This window comes from Dendroctonus ponderosae, unplaced genomic scaffold (genome assembly GCF_020466585.1).
Source record: "Dendroctonus ponderosae isolate FM_Combo_2020 unplaced genomic scaffold, Dpon_F_20191213v2 Dpon_F_20191213_1, whole genome shotgun sequence".
NCBI lineage: Eukaryota > Metazoa > Arthropoda > Insecta > Coleoptera > Curculionidae > Dendroctonus > Dendroctonus ponderosae.
In genome coordinates this window covers 57898839-57921568 of record NW_026017110.1, presented here as the reverse complement: position 1 = coordinate 57921568, position 22730 = coordinate 57898839, and the positions used below count along the sequence as shown (strand labels likewise).

The 22730-nt window shown below is 34.0% G+C and overlaps 2 protein-coding genes across 6 annotated transcripts; both read right to left on the bottom strand.

The window, feature by feature from the left end:
• Positions 1–6241: 6241 nt before the first annotated feature.
• On the bottom strand, positions 6242–6643 carry LOC109537878 (jupiter microtubule associated homolog 1). Its single transcript, XM_019904800.1, has one exon. The coding sequence runs from the start codon at positions 6641–6643 to the stop codon at positions 6242–6244; it is 402 nt and encodes a 133-aa protein (XP_019760359.1).
• Positions 6644–8746: 2103 nt separating this feature from the next.
• Positions 8747–22521, bottom strand: LOC109537936 (synapse-associated protein of 47 kDa). 5 transcript variants are annotated; one of them, XM_019904920.2, is made up of 9 exons: positions 22146–22521; positions 18977–19207; positions 14917–15008; positions 13625–13737; positions 13410–13555; positions 12384–12515; positions 12169–12305; positions 11855–11974; positions 8747–10174 (listed from the first exon to the last, which is right to left on the bottom strand). In XM_019904920.2, the coding sequence occupies exons 1-9, from the start codon at positions 22268–22270 to the stop codon at positions 10050–10052; spliced, it is 1221 nt and encodes a 406-aa protein (XP_019760479.1). In that variant the 5' UTR covers positions 22271–22521; the 3' UTR covers positions 8747–10049. The 5 variants fall into 5 exon arrangements, with proteins under 5 accessions (XP_019760479.1, XP_019760480.1, XP_019760481.1 ...); XM_019904921.2 differs by having other exon boundaries at positions 11855–11971; XM_019904922.2 differs by having other exon boundaries at positions 14917–14999.
• Between the last annotated feature and the right edge of the window lie 209 nt (positions 22522–22730).

Genomic DNA, 22730 nt, shown 5'->3' with positions numbered 1-22730 from the left:
AAGAGATTTACAGAAAATGTTTCATTTTTATCGATCGCCTCTAACGTTTTCATAAGAAGAATTTTTCACCGGCAGACTCTCCAACAATTTTTCCGTTACTGATATTATATCTCTTCTTGAAACGCTTTTCCCAACTTTTAGAACAATCAAACTCTTTGTTTTTGATTTTACTAGAATTTTCCCCCATTTCACTAGCATTTTCTTGCAAACACTGCCACTTATGGGAACGCTTTCTTGAGTAAACCACTTAATAAATCCCTTGTCAACCTTTTCATGTGCAGATAATTTTAACTTCCTACATCTAACATTTGTTTTGTCATACGCTGATAAAATGTTTTCTGTTTTTCCATATTGTTGCAACAGTAGACTTTCCAAGTGCTAATTCCTTACAAATGTTACTCTACTTTACTCCACTTTTTATTTTCTTAATAATCTCGTACTTATACGTACATTATCTCGTACGTATTTAGTGAAGAAGCTTTGCGTTTTTGTTTTTCCATTCTAAAACGATTTACATACATAACGCAGCAAAAAACAAGTCACTGCCTGTCTCTCGCTCTCACTAATATAAACAACTCCCCAGGATTGGTGTTGCTTAGCGTGGAAGTTCGTTATAAACGGAAAGTGAATATACTATACAACTAACCTAAAAAGTGATCGTTATATCCGGAAGTTCGTTATAACCAGTAAAAAAATACGTTGGTCTTTGTTTGTTGTTTGTTTGTGGGCGACGTTCCAATTAAAGGAAAAAAGTTCGTTTTAACCGAAAGTTCACTATAACCGGGTTCATTATAAGCGGATTTTACTGTAGTTGCAAAATTTGACTTCAGCGTTAATTAGTAAGCGTTATGAATAAAAATCACACCCAATATTGAAAACTTTATTTGAAGCCGGTGGGGTTGTTTATTTTTATTCTTATATATTTGCTGATTGATTATCTTGCGCATTATTACAGTTACAGCTTAGGTATACTTGTTAGTGCATTGAATGGTTTATTCGGACTTCCATTGTCTTACAGAGAATTTGCTTACCGCAAAGTTTCAGTTTACGCTTTTACAGTATTTCAGTATTTTCAAGCGAATACTGATTTGAATCCTAAAGCCGTGCCCTTATACAGGGTGAGTCAGGGAAAAGAAGCCACTTCGAATTCATTTTTATTTATTATCGTTGGAAGTCTATGGAAGCTTTTCTCTGACTAGCAAAGGTCCCGTTTAAAAATGTTTAATTCAAAGGAGTCTGTATTATTTCTGGTTTGAAACGCAATTTTATTATCGGCATCATCATGTTCTTATTTTAATTTCTCGTCGCTAGTCTTCTCAAAATCAGGAATATTGTCTGTTCTGATAGCGGGTTTAGGACTGGATTTATACTTTCTAAATATTTTCTAAAAATGCCCAACGTTTTCGCCCTTTATTCAAATAGGCTGGTGCCGAAACAAATTTACTGTAATATAAAAAAATGATAACAGGCAGGGACCAGATGGAAAATTTTGCTGAGGCTCACTTTAAGAAAAACTAAAATTTAAACACCATGATGAAACTCCTTATTTAAATGGGTAAAACCTCCGGGATTGCGTCCTTAAATTGATATCTCTAAGAATATCAAAAAGAAATAGTTATTTCCAATCTATAATGAGAGCCACCGATTTGCGTGTAGACATCAAAACTTATTACAACATTGTTTATCAAAAATATAAAAACGACTTGAATTTCAATTAAATCCGTAACAATTCAATGATAAAGTGATATCCGGTCTATGTGATTGGCAATTGAATTTATCGTTGTAATTAACTTTTAAAATGTGCGATTAATGTGACATTTATTATTTATTACTAAACGGTAGTTTAACGGGTTTTATATAGCAAAATAGTCAGTTGTTTCCAAGCAGGTTTTCTTTTTCAGTGGACTTTCAAATTGTTCAGTACACTTAACAACACTCTTTGTTAGTCCATTGCTGTTTACGTGAACAATATATTGCCATCGTACGTTTTTTTATAAACATAAATAATCTATCTAGAACGACAATCGCAAATCATGTGACTTATCGGCCAAGGATAAAGTATAGTATGCAAATTCTTTGAAATTATCTGCAGCAAGTCTCAGTACAATCACACATTATAGAAGTAAAAATGAAAGTCAATAAACCTTTGAGGCGTGACAAAGCCAACAATAAGCAAGATGGAATGTTAATAATTATCAGAAGTTATTATCCATGAACCAGGATGATAATAGCATAATTCTAGCGACGCATTTACTGATAACGTACAAGTGCGTTCATAGAAATGCACTTAGTCAATCTAAAGGAAGTGCCTTGACCCAAACAATAAAATGATAAATAATCGAATAAAACACTTCCACCGGACTATTTAAAGCGGTTTTGGGAAAAGCGTATTGACCCAACAAATCAACAAGACAGTTTCGGAACAATCGACGAAAATATAAAACATGTTATTCAATACAAACTTGAAAATGGAAGAATTGATTAGTGGCTTTATGTTGGTTCACTGTTCAAGGAAACGTATTGAAAATATTTTCCTATTAAAATTTTATGAAAAAAAAGGCCTAATACCTACAACATTCATGTATGAGTAATAGTGAGTTTAAAAATAAAATATAAATTGGGAAATAAATCTATAAAAATCCAATTAATCGCGCGATCTTCAGTTAAGTGCAAATTTTTGCACCAAAACAAAAATATTTAAAAAAAAATGGCGATTAGTAACTTGAATGCAGTTCAAATAGTTCCAACGAAGTGAAAAATAATGATCGGTTAAGGAAATAAGCCACATCGTTATCAGCTCACTATTAATTTTTGGTATTTACAACTACAAGAGCGAGAATCTGCCAAGACGAGATGGAATTTTAAACGAAACGATTTGTACAGAACGAAAGAATGAATTGATTTGAAATTTAGTTGGCAGCTTTTAACGAAACGCTTGAACACGTTATTAGAATTTCTAAATGAGCACAGTTTGTAACTAAATATTTTACTGAATTATTAAAACCGTCAAAGAGTTCTGATGTAAGAGAAGTGCTAATCTCAGGCACCTCCAGGACCAGTTTCGAGCCTGTTAGCTCGTATCTCAGTCTGTTCTTGATATGACTATGAACTGTAAATTTTTTTGTTAAACTGACTAACAGTCGGTCGCTTAATTGGAGCCAGTTTAAAAACTTGCATTATGCGCAACGAACATATTCAAAGAAAAATTCGAAATAAACTTATAAGCGCCGATCAGTTTATTTTGCTTGAAAAAACCAGTTATTTAAAAAAAATGTTATTAATTCAGACGTTTTAAATAAATTTCGTCCTTCCATCGTGAACACTGTAACATGCTCCAACAATGGACAAAAAATAGCCAATAAGCCATTATAATTTCAGGATAAATAAAATAGCAATCGATCAAAATTCAAATCATAAATGTTTGGGTTCGAGCAATCAAAAAAAATGTGTCTGTGAGTTTATCAACGTGATTCAAATGAGGAAACAAGCTGGAGTCTTCAAGTCGCAGAACGGTTGATTTGGTATTCTACACGTGCAAGAAGTCGCTGTTAATTGGAAATAATACACTACGTAGACAACAATATACATAGAAACGTTTGAGACAAATCGATAATTAGCTTCTGGCCATTTTAGTAAAACAAAAATTTTAAACGGCTGTTAAAAAACTACGGCAAGGAATTAAGACCGTGGCAGACGGGCCAGAAAAATATGCGGACCGCAACATCTGGAAGCCGAATTAAAATTTCCAGCAGAGGCATTTCTTCAGAACGGATATAAAGGAAGCGGTTAAATCGGAACAAAAGAGTTTCCTATTTATTCCGAGAGTAACACACGGAATCGAAAGTACAACTAAAATCCACACTACCTAAGGTCGAGTTGCTGCGAGTATTAGTTAAAATCAGGATCGAGAAACATCGAAGAAATTGTAGATTCGAACAAGTGGAAAAATTTGCGAAAACCTAAGTCCTGGCCATAACAACGGGCTATCGCACTCGACTCATAAAGGAAGCTATTGAATCGATAAGCGCAATAACTTCAGCAGAAAAGAACAATGCGAACAACAGGATGATGACAAACCGACAATATGATGATATACAGACTACGCCTGGAAAACCGCATCAATCAAGTGTAAGTTTTCCAAGCTCAACATCTCTGAAGATGCGAAGACGGCAGGACGAAATTAACTTTTTTTTCGAAAAACTTATCTACTAATGTGGAAACTTAGCATGGGGTTTCAGGACAAAGAAACTGCGGGTTCCAATATAAAAGTGTATTTATCCTTGTATACAAAATATGCAATTTTTATACCCTAGAAAATTTTGATCGGTGTTAAATAGCACCCCAAAAATAGCAATTTTCAGGGCTTAAGGCATCTTAAAACTTTACCCTGTGTGCTAAATACTAAACAAAACACATAAGCCTAAAATTCTACAATCGGGTTAATATCAAGCAAATAGGTGTTATTGCAGTAAAAACTATCATGTGCAGAACAAGTTGGGGAGTATTCGAGTGTTTATTTATTGCGGAGAAACCAACGTTATCTGCTATGTATCTTTCAACACTTAATAAGAAGTAAAGGTTTCAGGTTTCTAACTTGTTATGCACAGAGTTGATTAAATATATAGTTGCGGACATATAGAAAACAAACAATTTATATTATATTTAAATCAGTCACTATAAATTAAAACATCAGATCAAAATCCATCTCCTTATTTTTATTTTATTTAATATAGTTCAGTGCTAAAATAAATATTTTTGGTTTAATTCGATTACAAAAGCCTCCGACTGACATGGCAGTGAACAACAATGCTGAGCGAGAAATAAACTAAAGACACGCAAAGCACCATTATACCATAAATAAATTAAAGTAGAAAACAGTTTCGTTTACAACGTTTAAATGAATAAAAATGATCACCCAGCGAGTTCAATAACTATGTTTGGAGAATCGAAATCCAAATTTGGAACACTGTCTAGGAAACAACATTATAACAAATTAAGGTTTGCTGCAAGAAAGGCCAAGAACCGTATTTATATAAATCTGGAATGAGTAGGGGAGAGTGGCAGACAGTGGAGCAGTAAAATTGTTATAGTTTAATCACCATTTAAAAGCACTTATTATTTTACAAGATGCTTCAGTTTCGGTGTCTATTTCGGTATTTATTACTTTTTCATGAAATGAAGAAGCTTTCGTTAGTGTATTAGTGAATAATGCACTAACAATTCTTCGACTGCAGTCGACTCTCCCCTGCTGAATAAATATGGCTTGAGTCCAATTTGCTTTACATAGCAAATAATAACTCGGGGTCAACTGAAACTCATATAGAATGCAATTTAGCAAGTTTCTGGACTCCAATGCTGTGTCATTTCAGCTAATTCCATTTGAGTTGATGAAGTTCTTAAGTGGCAAGTCGCTTTTAAATCGTTTAATAATTTACTTAAGCAATAATGAAGAGCTTTTTTGAAGCGACAATTATCCAGTACGGTTCATTATTATCTAATTATAGAATTCCCTCTTAAGCCAATTAATGAGTCAAAAGGCCACATTGGCTGCAGGTTGGAAGTTGATTTCACTAGAGGCTCCATTAATTCCACTAGTTAAAACTCAGGAAAAGCAAACGATTTGTATTAAAAAAAACTACAGAATTAATGAAGTAAAACCGAAGGCATAAAAATCGACTTTTGAATATTAATTAGTGATGGAAAGTTAAATCCGGTAAAAAAGTTTGCTTTGATTTCAATTAATTTTTTATAATTGAATTTCATGTTCCTCCTTGAGTTAAAATGTATTCAATAAATACATTATTTTATGCACTTGCTTCGCAATTCTGATTTGGATGCGGTTTGAAGCAGCCTTGAGATGCTTAAACTTCTTCAATAGTTTTAATAAAATATACAGTCAATTTAAAGAAACTAGTGAAAAATGAGCAAAATTAATGAAAAATCAGCTACCTACTGGACGGATTTCACAAAAAAATCTCAAAATAAAAAACAACTAGGTACTCTATCGACGTGTTCCACGCTAAAAAAGGGCCTTTATTGATAAATTTTCATTGAAGGAATGGAGTATCCAAAATTAGTTATTGATTCAACTGGGCAGTTCAATTAATGGAAGATTTATTAAAATCCACCGGTGTTTTAAAATAAACCATCTACTACAATGAACGAAAAAATCACACAAAACGAAGTTCTCCAAAAGAAGTAAAAATACATTTCTGTTGAAGTCCCTACTAGCAATTAGTTTTTACCATAAAGCCGTGGAATATCCTCCCGGAGGAACACGCCCATTTCTAGCTGGAATTTTCTCCACCTTCTCTGGTTCTTTCACTTTAGTAATCTCCTCCGGAGCCGTGTTCTCATCAGATCCATCTAATTCAGTCTTTTCCTCTTCTTCTAAGTTCTTCTGATTGCCATTTTCCTCAATTTGTGCCTCAGAGCCATTTAGTTTCGTGTGAGGTTCTGAGTCACCATTAGCGAAACAACTGCCGATGGTAGATTGTGGATGATTCCTCCTTTTGTGTGGAGTGATTGCAATTTCGTTGTCGTTGATCCCGAAAATATCTGAATGGCCACCGCCTGGTGGTCTTAAAACACGACTGGAATTTCTTTCGCTACTTAAACCGATGTTGAACTGATTGCTAGTCATCTGCAATGGAGGAAAACAGCGTTAAAAACCTTGTTATTTAAAATAGTCGCAAAGCAAATCTCGTTATAAAAATAAAACACTTACTTTGAGATATTTCAGGCACTATTTTATTCACAAGGGCAAAAACTAAGCGGTATTAAACGTTTGCGAGGGCGAAACAGGGCGAACTGAACAGGCCGGATCGAGCAAGCAACGAAATAGACTCAACGGTTTCCTCCGTCACTTTATCCTTTGTTGATTTCAAATAATCAACCATTTGAGGGAAATTTACCTGCTGCCAGATTTCCGCAGAAAACGTCCACCCCAATTAACCGTGGCTCAATTTTGATTTTATTTACCTCAAAACCAGTTTTAGTCAACATTTTTAAACTAACTTCATATTTTTCTATTGAATTATTCATGAAACGGCAATAAATTGGCCACAAAATTACATTTTAATGCCGCTCACCGGATTTAAAGAGAAATGCGGCTACACTGTCACACATAAAATCGCTTCAATACATGCAGCTGACGCTAGCGGTGCTGGCGCATGGCACATTTTTTCCTGAGCTTAGGGACATTGGAATCTGTCCACTAATTCGACTTTCTGCAGAAATTAAAATGCTCACACCGCTCTACTTGGGTGAGCTTTTAGTAAAACTGATGCAAAAAAATAACCAATACCCCAAATACAATGGTAACTAATTCAATCGGTACTCAGTAATACAATTAATAAAGCTAAAAACATCTCAGCGATTTTTGAGTACTTCTTAGATAAGAAATACTAATATGAACACTTGGCATCACCGGACTGGCTTGCGTGTTGCACGTGAGGAGGGCCACTTGAATCTAGTTGCAATTGCAGCCGTCAATGACCGCCGAAGCGCTAGTGTTGATGCCTCATTGTTATACAGGGTGTTTCAGAACAAACACGGGACACTTCAGGCGGTCAACTTGTTGAAATTGCAAAGTTAGTTGTAGTTTTAGCGTTAGGGAGCAATTTTGTCCTATTTTGAGAAGTTCTGGGCTCTTCTGAGCTAAAGAAGATTACACTTTTGGGTTTTTTATAGTTTCTTTGCTCTTATGACTAAATTTTTACCGCAATTTTCCTGATGTTTTCGCCCCCGTCAAAACCCCACATTTTCGCATGATTTAAATGAATTTGAACGTTCAAGGTAATATTTTTTCGAACAATTCTTTAATATTAAAGCCTAGTTCTCATAAGCTAATTTTTGGGAAAAAAAATCCGAATAATCGGATCATTTGAGTTGAAAAAGTCGAATATTTAAAAATTTAGAATTGCTTGTGCTGTAAAAAGTTTTGTTACATTTCTCAAACTTTTCAGACTGATGCTTTTGCTACTCGCTCTGAAAATTGTGGGAAATGATTCAATTCGGAAGTTACGACTTTTTAAAAGAAAGCCTTATTTGCTGATTTGTTCAGTAAACCCTTTTCAACCCTTGGATAGGGGTAGCTAGATTTATTCGATTTATTTTAATTCGAAGAGTTGGAAAAAGTGTATTGACTGATTTGATTAGTAAACCCTTTTCAACCCTTCGATTGAAAAAAAAAACTCGAAAAACATTCGAATAAATCTAGCTACCCCTATCGAAGAGTTTTAAAAATTTTATTACCTTATTTGTAGATTTGGTCAGCAAACCTTTTTCAACCCTGAATAAAAAAAAGGTTTAACAGACCAAATCAGCAAATAACTCACACTAACAATAAACTTTTTTCAACCAAGACTTTGTCTGATTGGAGGTTCTTTTTAGTTTAATACAACACTTTCTAGTTAATTTAAAAAACCTAAGTCCTTTTGTCGTTTGCTTATCTTTACAACGGAATATGCTTGATACAAAAAGAAATCACTCCCTGAAGTTTTTCGCTTTCATTTTAAATACCCTGTATAATTAATTTATCGTCCAATTTCCTTTAACAAATTTTTAGTAAGGAATATTTTTTTTCGTAACCTTATTACACTGCTTTATGGCGATTGGAAAATCCGCGATTGTCGACAAAGTTTCCATTCTGAGTCCGTCTACACTTGTTTGTTGCTTTGGCTCGTGTAATCCGATAAAGTAAAGAAGAAAAGTCCTGGTTACATGAATAGAATGAATAAACTGATGAGCACAACTACATTTATTTAACAATAAGATATTTGCTTTAACAATTATTGGGTATATGAAGAGAAGGAGACATGCTTTAACACTCAAAAGCTACATTTCTAGCCTATATTAATGCGAACTTTAAAACGATCGTATAATCAATTAAAATAGCGCTTTTGAACAGCATTTAAGGCTAGGAAAATTAAATGGATATTTTTCATTCTTTATATATTATTTTATACATATACCTTAATAAAATTTAACAAAATTAACGACCACAATTAAAAGTAAGTTTAAGTACTCGTCATAGTCAATTAATGACCTCTCGCATCAACATTGACTCGTTCTAGGTATGAAATGGAAGTATTGGTTTTCGATATTAGATTCACCGAAATTCATCTTGGTGTTGTTGCAAGAGGGAAGCAGAGTTATTAAAAATATTCTTATACAAATACATTTTTAATTACACACATAGAATTTCCGATTACTTATATAGGAGTCCGTATAGAGCAATCGAAAAGTGTAATGAGTGTTGTGCATGGCCGATGAGTACTTCCTAGAATATTTGGTGTTTACGCCCAGGCCTAATACTGCATGTAATGCGGTTAATTTGTGGTAAAAAACTTGCTTAGCGATCAGTAAATTATAGCTAGACGGACCCCTACTTTCATCGCCGACTGTAATGCTATACGTTTTCAACATATTTATATTAATCACAACACATATTATACTATTCCATTATTATTCCTCTTCTTGCTTATCTTAATTTTGCAAAATAAGTATCAGCATAGAAAGTAATTAATTCTTCCTCTGCATAACTCTTCTCAGAAAAATATCAACCATCCAGTATCACATTTTAAGAGTGAAGACTTACTTACAAAACTTGTCTATATTGACGATACTATTTTGCCCAAGACTTAAAACATTATACATATTTTTTTTAGTAAAAAAAATCAAATGCACAATATATTAAGGCGTGAATTTTACGTTTGGAATGTACCACTAAAACAACGCTCAACATTGATTCTGAAAATGCATGAAGACATTCAGACATCAATCGGAATTTCTCTAACGATCAAAACACTAAAACATGTCTTTTAGTAACGAACTAGTTTGGAATACGCCAATTACAAAAACCAGAATGTTTAAACAGAGCCTCAGTTAACCATGAAGGAAATAACTTGCGGTAGAACAAGAGATTTTGTACTGGCATATCAGTTGTGACCAATGATCAACTCAATATCACTAACATAAATAATCTTTACAACGAATGACTAGAAAATCAATAATACGAATTAACACGAACATGGAATAACGCAAGTTTACTTTAAATCTGTTTCCTCATTAAGCATATCTTCGATATCCTTGTCTAAGTTGTTGTCCTTACTATCAGTAACCATTTCATAGTCTTGCAGCTCTGCTTCTAGTTCTTTTTCCCAGTCTTCTTCTAAGCGGCAGAAAGGGTAAAGGATAAAAAACAAACGAGAAAAATAAAATAAAAAAACAAACCCATCGAAACAGAAATAATATGCCACACGTATTGTAAATAAAGAGTATTTTTTAATTGAACTTGCAGTGTTCACCAGATGCTCAGAGTGGTAGTTTCCTGTTCTCAGTATTCTATCTGAGCTCCTGGTTATTATGCTTAATGATTGTACGTTGATTATTCAAATGAATCGCCCCGCTTATGGCCAAAGTACAACCTTTTCATATTGCTTTGTTTCGTGGAAACACTGATCACAATTTATGGTGATTCATATGAAGAAAAATGCATTCAAAGGTCAGTATTGAAGAGGACAAAAAACACTGCAAGTGGAACAGACATGCATTTAAGATTGTTTTTCTTTCGGTATTGTCAACAAAATACCTGCGTCAATGCGAAAAAAGTATACTTGTGCAAACGACCAATATGTTCTCCCTTTATATCTCTTCTCCATATTTATAGAGTGATTTATATTTTTTACCTCGCATATCTTCATCAATTAATTAATATGGTGATTCAGCCTACTTTACTTAGCTCTTTTGTATATGAATCGATTTTCTATTTAAAAGGAAAGTAATAAATAAGAAACGCCTTAGTCTAATGACACAAATTTGCCCAAATGTTGCTGCTTGAAAATCAATTAAATGTGTAATTAAACTCGAACCCAGTTTACTTAAACAAAGTGTAAACTAGACTATATCTACATTTGCACAAGTATCTTATGACAAGAAAACTACGTTAAAAAGCACGCACGGACCTAATTATAATTTTAGTGTAATTTTAAACGTTGAAAACATTCTTAATTACCTATACACCTAATGTTTAGTTTTACAATTAAATATAGAATCATCAAGATTAACTTTTCAAATAACGTTTAAGAGAACGCAAACGAAACAGAATAAGAAAGGGTAAACGGATTAGGAGCGAATCGAAAAAAAAAACTTTAAAAAATTAATAGAAATTCAACTACTAAAGGGATCAAAAGTAAAAAGTCTTATTTAAGGGACTTGTTGGGGAAGCAAATGTAACGTTGATCTTCTTTTAGGCTGAGAAAAAAAATAAACAGGAAACTAACACATTGAAAATTTTCCAAGTCTCTATGCTCTCCTATTGTGAGAAAACAAAGCATGAAGTGATTTTTTATTTACATGTACGGTGGTAGTTCTTTCTGTCAACATTCAATAAAGCAAGTAGGTATGACTTAGTTGACTCATAAATCATTAAAAAGAAAGTCATTCATTACAATGTACATAAGTATTCATTAAAAACTGTAAAAATCTCGCAAAATGCAACAAAATCGCGCCTCTATACAGAATGTTCCAGTTTTAAGAGCAAACCGTTTAAGAAATGACAAAGAACAGACTGTTACATTTAAACGAGAGGTGAGTTGTTACAATTATAACTTATAATGCGTGTAAATTTTCCGCAGTTGCCAACAAAAATAATAAAGTAGTTAAAACTGACGTAAAAACATTACAAGACTTTAAGGTCTTAAATTTGACTCAGGATTCACGCATTAAATATTTTACCATCTATTCAGATGCACCCTATATAAAAATTTGTCCTCAATTCTGGAACGGCATATACTTGCTTTCTATTGATTGTTCTTTAGCCCATTCAAGCATTTGTTCAAAAAGCACTTACCATTCAAATGTTTGGATCCTAGCGCCAGCTTTTTCATGCCTTCGTGTACCTCATCTAAGTCTTCTTTATTTGCGATAAGAGTATCAGATACAAACTCATGCTCTTTGTCTTTTCTATCTACTTATCGAGAAAGGAATCGTGGAAATAAAAAAATCAGTCAACAACTATGAAGGGATGAGATAAGCAACATAAAGAAATCTACAGAATAGCACAACATTTCGAGTTGTGATATTTCTGAATTGAGTCTGCTAAGCATTCGCTAACAACTCAAGCAATATTAAGATTTTGTTAATGAAAATATTAAGGGCTCATACCTATCGGTTGTACTGAGGAAGTGTCAGTAGTACCGTGGATGTTGTCGCCTTCTCTAGACATGAATGATAATTCATTGGCTTGGCAGATTAGGCTTACACGGTAGAAGTAGTTTTTCCAGAATTCTTCCTCAGAGATTCTGCAAAATAATCCATAATCAAGTATTTAAGTTCTGCCTTTTTACTTTGGCTTTATTCTCGGGTTTAGTTGGCCTTACATTTTAGGCACTAGTTCATAGCGCATTTTTTCCAAGTTAGGATCTTGCTCCATTATAGCCATAGCAACAGGATAAGACACTTCATAGTCAAACTGAAAGTCCACACCTGCTGGTGGGGCTCGAACGAAGTTCCTAAGACAAGAAAAACTACAATGAAAAATTAATTAAATCAAGTTTTAGTTCTCAGGATATGGAGGGTTTTCCACGCTTATCGTCACGCTAAGTCGTGGACCATTGGAATTGCCTCCTGACGTTTCTCTTTCACCTGCTATTCCAATTGTTGGGAACTGAACGCAAAACTGTTAACACTGGATATTTCAGTAAGTTGGAACTTTATGGAAATTTTTTTATTATTAATTTTAGGCAAAAAATCTTCTTAAAAAGTTCCGTATGGTTTAAAACATATAATGCAACTATGCGATAGTTAATTGTTCCAGGCGTATACGAAGTGAGCAAAAAAATTAACTTTGTCCACGACTAACGTGTCTTTTGACAAATCGAAAGTTGCTATTAAAAAAATTTTAATTTTTGTTGAGATGCACTTAATAGTTTTCTTCCGCAATTAATTTTTTTTGTTCACTTATTAATAACACCATCTTTACTACTTTAAAGTACTATACATTTTAGTACTATAAAAATTCTAACCCGTTTGACGGTCGCAGTAAAAGATTTATTGTTATTGTGGTTGTAATTGCAGATTTGAACGTGGTTTCCGTGGTTTTACTTTACTCTTGGTCAAAATTCGTGTTTTTTGCCAAACTTTGTACACACCTGGGAAAATTAAGTATTTGCTAGTTGCGCTTTAGGTTTAGAGCATGCAGAACTTTTTAAGAGGAATAACTTTATTCCTACAATTAATAACAAAAAAATACATATGGTTCGAGCATACTGAGACATACTGTATACATCAGGCTTTCGCCTCTACAATGACTGACATGTTTAGATGAAGTGGTTTAAATAATTACAAATTTCAACATAACTGAATCAGTTCATTTAAATAAAGCAATTGGCAGGTAGAAACATTACCTCCTATCAGTTGATAAGCTTAAACACTCCTCCTTGAGACTCTCTGCATTCGCACAACCAACCCATGGAGGCAGAGATGTTGCAGTGGAGTTAGATTTGCCTTTCATGAAAGCTTCTTGCTCTTTATTGAAGTCGCCTAGGATATTCTAATAGAATGTTTGAAATAATGATTTGTTTTTTCTGGGACTTGTACATCAGATCAAAACGTTACTTACGTTAATGACGTGAATTTTTGATCCAGCCTCAGTAACGGTTTTACCTGCTTTATTCACAGCAGAATACAAGAAATTGCCTAAGGACTTAGCTCCTGCCAAGGCCTTACTTTGTACTGGAAGAAAAGACAGTTGAGGTAAATTTAATGGATTAGACGATTGATCGAACAGAAATGAGCAGGTTCCCAGAACGCTTTCCAACTGAACTTACCACTTCCTTGAGAAATCTAAAGTTTCCGATACAAAAAGAGAAACAGATGTCGTTTTAAATACCAATTTCCTGTTAAAATACATGCATACATCAAGCACAAGTTTAGAGACTACTGCTAAGCCATCTTATGTAAAGAGATATGTTCGAAAGTGCATTAACAACTCTTTTCAGTTGTATGTATGTCAAAGGAAGCTCGTAAATTATCATAATGTCTGGTGTATTTTCACGGAAAGCAAATAATTATGGCTGGAATCGTTGTTGACGTTGTACGCTGAAAACCACTAAAATCCATCATACACGGGAAATTTAATTTCCAGATATCCAGAGCAATAGCTCTGGATCTGAAAAATGTATAAACTGGATTGAAGAAATTATTTCCTTGAATATCCAACGTTCGGTTTTAATAATAGTTTGAGGTGTAAACAAGTTTCATGGAGGGCAACATAAAAGATTATTGGCAGACTAATTAATATCGACGATCCAGATCTTTTAGTTTTATCGTCGATGAACTGAAGTCCCATACTTTTTTATACCTAATTCCTGAAAAAAGGCCACCAATTTTGTTTGATTCAATTCAAAACATTGAGGATAAATGAACAAGCAAAACTTGCAAACAGTAAAATCTGCAAGCTCCAACAAATAATTTCAATGTGAGGATGGGATGTTAAAATGGGCAAATACAGACATGAAATTTACAATAATCTTGAATTAAAATGCGTTGTTTAACGGGTATATATTTTAGTATCACGGAACTAAACATACGTTTATTTAAGGGAAATATGCCCATATAATTTGGCAATCCCTTTGCAGATACCTCGCATTTTACGACTAACTATACTCGGATTTTTATCAGATAAAATTGGAAATGTTCCTAAGTAAATAAGGGCGGGTATTTACCAAAAGGGCAATTAATTCTTGGGAAGTGAATTTAAATTTGTTGAACGCAAAACACTCCCTAATGCTGTTAGTTTTAACAAGGATGTACATATTGTATGTAGAAGTATAGATTGCATGTATTGAGAGAGCGAGTTAAAGAAATATACATACATCTATACAACATCAATAGGGACATTTTTTCACATACCATTTCCAAATTGACCTTCTTTATTTTCCTCAGTGAGTGATTCGGCAAGCGACTGCGGTCCCGAGTCTGCTCCCCCGGTAGCACTAAAATTCCTACATTAGGTTTTTTTATAAACTTTCCAAGAAACGATTCACCCAGACCCAAAATATATGCTTGAGTTAGAAATCCAATTTAACCATATTTGCAATATAGTCACAATTTATTTTGAATCGTACCAATTAGATGATCTACGTTGGCTTAATAGGAATAAATAATTTATATAGCTTTTCCAAAGTCAGTTTAAAACAATGTAAATGATGGTTATACAAGGTAAAAATTGCTGGTAACAGAGGAATAACATAATTGCTACTTAGGTACCATTTTGACCACAAGTTACTAACTACAATTAGTTAAGCATGTTTTTTAGTAGAAAGCAAAAATCGACTTTAGTGTTTTTTGATAATACTTTTCAAATATTAATATTATAAACTGACATTGGAAAATCCTGTACTATTACACTCTTGAAAGATGTGAAATCATAAATAAATAGAAATATCGCTCTCAAAATCAATGTTTTCACTCAATTGCACTTCATCCGTTAATAATTCGCATCTTCCAAAAAAAAGTAGCGAATTGAAATTTGCACCGTAGTCCTGCGTAACACTGTGTTGAGTTGCGCCTTTGAGTCGTTGTCGCTCTCTGAGTTCTAACTAATTGGTTAATGAGTCTCTCATGTATTAAAACGGATTAAATCTTCACGAGACTCAAGACTGGAATTTTAACATTGAAAAAATTTCCATTTCATTAAAAAAAAGTCATCAACATTTTTTATGAGTAACCTTTTACCACTTTGTACAGTGAAATAAATATAGAAAGTATGTATATAAATTTTAAAGCGTATATATTTCGTTTTAAATGCCTCTAATACGTCGCTTAAGAAAACAGTGAAAAGCGATTGGTGCTGCACCCTCTAAAGTGAATAAGTCGAACTAAAATCGACAAAAGCATCCTCTGAAGTGAATAAGTCGAACTAAAATCGCCAAAAGCGCCCTCGGAAGTAAATAAGTCGAACTTCGAATTTTGGTTCGACGTATTCACTTCAGAGTGCGCTAATGTAGATTTTAGTTCGACCTATTCCCTTCAGAAGGCGCTTTTGTCGATTTTAGTTCGACTTATTCACTTCAGATGACGCTTTTGTGAAACTTAGTTCGACCTATTCACTACAGAGGGCGCTGCTCTCGAAAAGTAGTTCTATTTATTTACTATAGAGGGGGCTTCAGTCGTCTTAGTCAGTTCATAAGGCAGTACCCCACCACAGTGTTCGTTGACAACTTTATTTAAATTTGTTAAAAGTTGGACCGTTTTCAAGTTGTGAATTAACTTTCATCGATCGCTCCGCGCTCAGATTGGCCAAAATATTATTTGGTTGCCCCAACTATCAACTGCAATTGGACAAAGTGTTTTCAACTTTTTGCATATGTGCTCCAAAAGCTGAATAAACATTGTGGATTGTAAAAGCCACTCGTCCTAAATTCCGGGAAAATGCGCGCAATGTGTAGTGCAAAAAATCCAACACGCACTTGTCAATATTTTCAATTAACATTTGCCTGTGGACACGTGAATGGGCCTGCTTAACACTGTGTTTAGTTGCGCTTTTGAGTTATAACTCATTTATTAAACCTTTATACGAGACTGGAACGTTTAACAAAATTTATAAACATTTTTTATGAGTAAGGTTTGACCCATTTGTCCACACATAAAAAAAATTGTCACCTCATTTTTATAAGTACATTTTCCGAGCAACGGAACTGAGTTACTGCGTCGGTGCGTTGGGTTAGTGCACCAAGCCATTTGCGCTAGGCCTGGGTGATTCAGTGAATTTTTAGGAGTTGGCGCTGTGCGGCGCAAATGTCTTGGTACGCCAACACAACTTACGCAACGGCGCAGTAACTCAGTTCCGCTACTGAAAAATGTTGATAACATTTTTTTTTCTTCAAAATTTCAGTTTCACTAAAAAATGCTGACAATTAAGGTATTTTCGGAGAAAAATTATTAAATAAATTTGTAATCCTTAACCGTTTTGCAAAAATATTTGGAAAACCTTTTCCCCGACCTGAAAAAGCAAAAGTGTAATCATTTATTTGGAACTCTTGGAAACTGGGGTTTCTTCACCTTTAGATCAATATTTCTAGACAACACTGTCTCTAAACAGAAAAACCGCGTGTTTTCTAACGTTTGACTGTCAAATTAAATCTTTTATGCAAAAGACCGATTTTACATAAAAACTGGTCGACTTTCTGTGGACTCAGTTCTGTTGCTGGGAAAATCTAGATGACTTTTGTTAGTTGTTTGAGTAGTACAATGTTACTAACCTTTTTTTTAGATGTGAAAATTCCACTCTCGTGTCTCGTAAAGCTTTAATAAATCACTCATTAACTCAGCGAGCGACAACAGCTCAATAGCGCAACTCAACACAGTATTTGCACATTCACTGACTAGAAAATACTTGACTTTTGTAAAGTTGCTCAAAATTTTATAAAAATTGCCCAAAACGATGATCTTTTTCCAGTTGAGTAAGCATGTTTTCAAAATGAATGTTTCTGTTAAACTGTGCTCCCACTTAAAAATTTGTTCAACTTTGTAAACACTGTGGTTAGAAATCACTTGAACCTATAGTTCCTGAAAGTTTCATAACAATTGCCTACAGTTATGATTCTATACATGCTGTCATAAAATTTCCCGAAATTGTGATTTTTGTCAGCTTAGTAAATATCTATCTCAAAATGGACGTTTTTCCTCAAATGAGCTTTCTCTTTTAAAAGTTCGCATCTTCCAAACTCAAGTCAGTAGTAACTTGAAATTGTCAGCATTCTTAGAAAACATTTAACTCTAAGGCTGCTGAAAGTTTCACAAAGATCGCCCAGAACCCTCATTTTTGCCAACTTAATTTCGGACTCAAAATAGATGTTTTTACCCAAATGCTCTATCCTTTAAAAATTTGCATCTTCTAAACTAAATGAAGTAACTGGTTGAAATGTGTACATTTAGAAGGCATTTGATTCTAAAGGTGCTAAAAGTTTCACCCAAATCACATCGAATCCTGATTTTTGCTATAGTTAAAAACATGGGTTTCAAAATGAACATTTTTGCTCAAATGCGCTTTTGCCTCTTGACTCTAAAGTTGTTAGAAGATTCTTTCATAAACATCTTTCAGAATCCTACATTTTGGTAGCTTAGTAAATATCGGTCTCAAAATGAGTGTTTTTCCAAACCGCGTCCTCCCCTTCAAAAATTTGCATTTTCAAAAGTTAAACAAGAAACAATTAAAATGTTTCACCATCTTTGGATCATCAAGTCACTAAATATGCTGGAAGTTTCATGAAAATCACTCGAGCACATTTTCTGCAAATGCAAAAAACCATATCAATTTCCTTTGATACTTTTCAAATGTTCCACAACGTAAATAATCGGGATCATTCTTTACAATTTCCCATCAGAGCTGGAACTTTGGAACACAACAAACAACTTCTATTCTCTATTTATGTGGTCATTAATTAACATTTCTACTAATGACATTCCCGTTTAAAACGCACTTCGCTTCTATTGACTTAGATCGCAATCAATCATTCGATGAGGTAAAGGAGAGGTATATAGGGTAGGAAATCTCCAAAGCGATTCCACAAAATCGCATATAATCTCCTTTTATTAGTGGTAATGGAATAACAACTCTAACATAATTCGGTTAATGCGATCGCATGCTTGTAGGCCGAGAATAAAAGGAGAAACTTAGCTAGTTGAAGTCGATAATTGCTTGGGTTTCAAACTTCCAAAACATTCTGTTCTCTCAATAGTAGCTAATGGAAATGGAATGGAACCCTGATATTCACCGGCCTGCTATTAAAAGATTCTTGTCTCACGTGTTTCTTTATTGATCGGCCAGAAAAGCTCTGAGATCGCTTTTAACGAAAAATAACCCTCTAATAAACCTTTCAGGCAAATAAAAATGTATATTGCAAATATGGAAACGCAAGCATATCCGTTTGGGTATAAGTGAATGAACCAATTTAGAGTTTAAAGTTACCTGGAATTATCATCATCGTCTCTGGCTTCTTTGCCTGGATCACCCAAATCGGGAGATCCAGTATCAGCAGCTGGATTTTCGTGTCCAGCAGCTTCTGAACTGATCCCATCAGGGTCACCTTTGCGTAGTTTTGGTATGCTGGAACCCAACCAGCCTCCAATGCCCTCAAACTGGTTCTTCACATTTGAGAACATTTCTAGACGACTGCTGCCAACGGTCTTGGAAGGGCTACTGTACAATTGAAATGTGACTTATGCACATATATCGCAATCCATTAGAGCATAGACCCTAAGTCTTTAATGTGTGAGTTAATTTATTTGCCAAATGAAAATACCTCTACATTCCAATATTTCATCCGCAAAGTATTGCTGACACTGGTGCACAAGAAATGTAATTAAATTTCAGTCCTAAATTATGACAAAATCCAGATGAGCTGGATAAACCCGTTACCAGTTGTAAATGCGAATCGGTTTATCATATTCCATTTTAATGCCAGAAAAGGCGTATTCTACAATGTATTTTTACGTCGCTTTAAGTGTTTTTCACAATTGTGGGAGAAAAGGCGAATTAGAGAGTTTCGTTCAAGCTTTTAAATGGAACGCAGTAAACGCGAAATGTGCAAATTTATTTATCAACATAATTCGATTTTCTGACAATGTAAAAGACAGGAAAAAGGATAAAGCGACAAAAAGCCGGTAGAATAACAAAGAAAATTTATTAACATAATGGGTACCTTTGAGGTAATGCTCTTTTCAGCAATTTTTAATTGCCTTGAGTCCCAAATGAAATTTATGTAGATTGTTACAAACTCATCCACTTTTTCTGCTACAAAGAACTTTGTTTTTCTCTAATTCGCTCAGGCCGTTTCGAAATGAATAATACATTTTCTTAGAAAATGTATTTCCAGCGAAAAATTCGAATATTTCACGAGTTCAGCTTAATTAAATATTCAGCGGTTCTTATTGCTTATCCTGCTCCGTAGGGTTCGAAAACGCTCAATTAAGAGAAATTAGATGTTTTTATTCACATTGATGGTTTGATTGATGATTTCATGCTTCATGATTGGCAGAATTTTTTTATAAATATTTATGAATTTATTAAATTTTTATATCAAAATATCTTGCATTTGTTTTGAATCACCCTGCATGCTTTGTTTATTTTATAATCTGCAAACTGGAATGTTCATTTTCTCCTTAGAAAACTATTATTATTAATCAAAGAATGGTAAAAACCGAAAAAAAACACAGTCTTGTTCCTTGCTTGCTCCCAGACAATTTTGCAGTCGTTTAATAACGAAGAAACAATAACGAATTTATCTTTCTAGTTTGAGTGAAGAATTTTAGAGAAATATTTTTGATGTTTCACGTTTTATTTGATAACAAATATTCGGATAAATCAATAAGCCCATCGACATCCGACAGAAGCATTTACCGAGAGGTTGGGAAAAAATCTATTGTTGCGAGGCACAGATGGGGTTCCGTTCGAATATTTAGTTAATTAAATTGAGTGATTCTCAAAGAGTAAAAAAACAAATAATCGTTGCTCTAAATAATAGTGATTTTTTTTCTTGAATTTAATGAACAAAATGAAGATGCAGATTTTTCGTGTAGAAACGTTTGTCAGTAAATATGATGAAAAATATACGTGTTTTTGAACCTATGACTTTACATCTGGAATAACAATGGCGCTACAGTTGTTTTCGAAAAAAAATAGAAAATTGATTAATTCTACAGAAAAGATCCAAATCTAAAAAGTTTTCTCAAAAGATCTGAAAATACAGAGTGTTATTTATGAAGAAAAGGTAAATATACTGTCTGTTCTGTTATTAACAAGCTCTAGATATAATTGGACTTTTGCCTAAATAAAGCGAACGAAAAGAGAAGCCTAAGAAATTGAAGTACGGAAGCGAAGAAGAAACAGTGGCAAATCGTATGTAAGTCAACGAAACATTGTAAGGATGTGAAGAAATTTCGAAATAAAGTGCTATGAAGAAGTCCAGGTTCTTAATATAGAAGCGAAGAAGACCTGAAATTCCTGCAATAGAAGCAGAAGAAATATGGATTTCTATCCAGTAACAAAAGAAGATGGGAGATCTAACTCAGATTTGTTGACAAACGTTCGAGAAGATTTTTGTTGTAACTTTTAGAAAAAATCGAAAGCTAACAGAAATCATGAGGGAAGATAAATTATTTTCTGAATTAAAAAATTTAAGAATTAAATTTCTTTCGAAATTAAATTCTGAACAGAAATGTTTTTTCCAAGAACATTTCAGAGAAGCAGTAAAGAGCCCCGAATTAAATAGATTAAAATTTAATTCAGTGGGGTCCCGGAGGACAACCTGGCCAATATTTTGACAAAAAAGTGCACCACTGAATTATTTTCAGGTCTGATATTTTTTTAGGGTTAAGCAACTTTTTGGGATCTTAATTTTGTTTCGTATCTCGATTCGTTTTCGAGATACAAAAATAAACGCCTAGAGGCGACATAATAATTAAACAGTTCAGCAATTAAAATTACACAAAAGTATTAGTTAATTAATAATGTCAATCAACCTGTAATTTATAAAACACGCTTACCGCATTATTTCAGACACAAACATTTATATGAACGTTTACTTGTGTTTTTATGCCGATTAATTAATTGAAAACTCCTGTTTGTGTAATGTTGGTGGCCTGCACTATCACTTCTACTGATTATAAACAATCCGAGTAGACTCTTTCACAGATCTTGCACTGCATTTAAATCAATTTTGTAATTTTTTTACTAAACAGACGGCTTATAGATTAAGAAAAAACCTGGCTGGAGCCTAGGAGATGCCTTAATTAATCCATTTGATAAATTTGCACTTGAAACAAATTTATACACAATATAGACGAAGCTAAATTCAATTGCGTCGCAGTTCCCCACATTGATAATACAAATTCAATCAAGGAAAAGTGGAAGTAAACCAATCTGCGACACCCCGGAGTTTTGTTGTTGTTTAGCAACAACGTTCATTGTTTATAAAATTGTATTGTTGCTTACATATGGGGCACATTAATAAAAAGCTGCAAAACCTAGAGCTAAGAAGAACTGGAGAAGATATAAAGAAGATTTGAGCTAGAGCAAGTAGAAGAAGTTGAGGAGCTCTTCACATAACCACTAGAAAAATTAGGTCAAAACGTCTTACCAGGCGCCACCATCTGGGTTGATAAGAGCATTGCTCTCCTCAGTAGGAGTGGGTACCTTTTCTTCAGTTTCACCCTTCACTGTGCCCATCCAGGAGCTAACTTGATTGGTTAATCCAGAAAACATGATGAACTATTACAATTAGCTGTACTTTGGCAGTACGTAAGCGAAAACCTTGATGTAAACTCAGTGGCAAAAGGGTAGCAAGGAATAATTTATGAAAATGTGATACGCTCAGACATAATCACACCACGTTTAGGGAATTACACTGAACTGAGCACTTTAGATTCAATGATTTTCTTCTGATCTTTTCGGCTGGCGATATCAATTGTCACAGGCAATACTCCATGCGCAGTGTGTCACGGCAGTTCTGACCAATGAAAAGACGACTTTGTTCAATAAAATGATGGTAGGAAAGGCGAAAAATGCAGCGTTGCCAGACTGACCTGAACATTTTCTGATTTGTTTTGTCAGTCGCGCTAAGATTTGCTTAATTTGGAAACTAGACCAAATGAAATGGAAACTGGTGCAACTCTTCCAGCAGAAAAATATAGTTAAAAGAAAGTGAATTAATAATGTGTTTTCA

Bases quoted from the DNA above. Each gene is read 5' to 3' on its own strand.
- LOC109537878 (XM_019904800.1), bottom strand. From the start codon at position 6,643: ATGACTAGCAATCAGTTCAACATCGGTTTAAGTAGCGAAAGAAATTCC.
- LOC109537936 (XM_019904920.2), bottom strand. From the start codon at position 22,270: ATGTTTTCTGGATTAACCAATCAAGTTAGCTCCTGGATGGGCACAGTG. The intron at 12,306-12,383 runs GTAAGGCCAACT...ATTATTTTGCAG, and splicing joins TATGAACTAGTGCCTAAAAT to AATCTCTGAGGAAGAATTCT. The intron at 11,975-12,168 runs GTATGAGCCCTT...TTTCTCGATAAG, and splicing joins TTCCTCAGTACAACCGATAG to TAGATAGAAAAGACAAAGAG.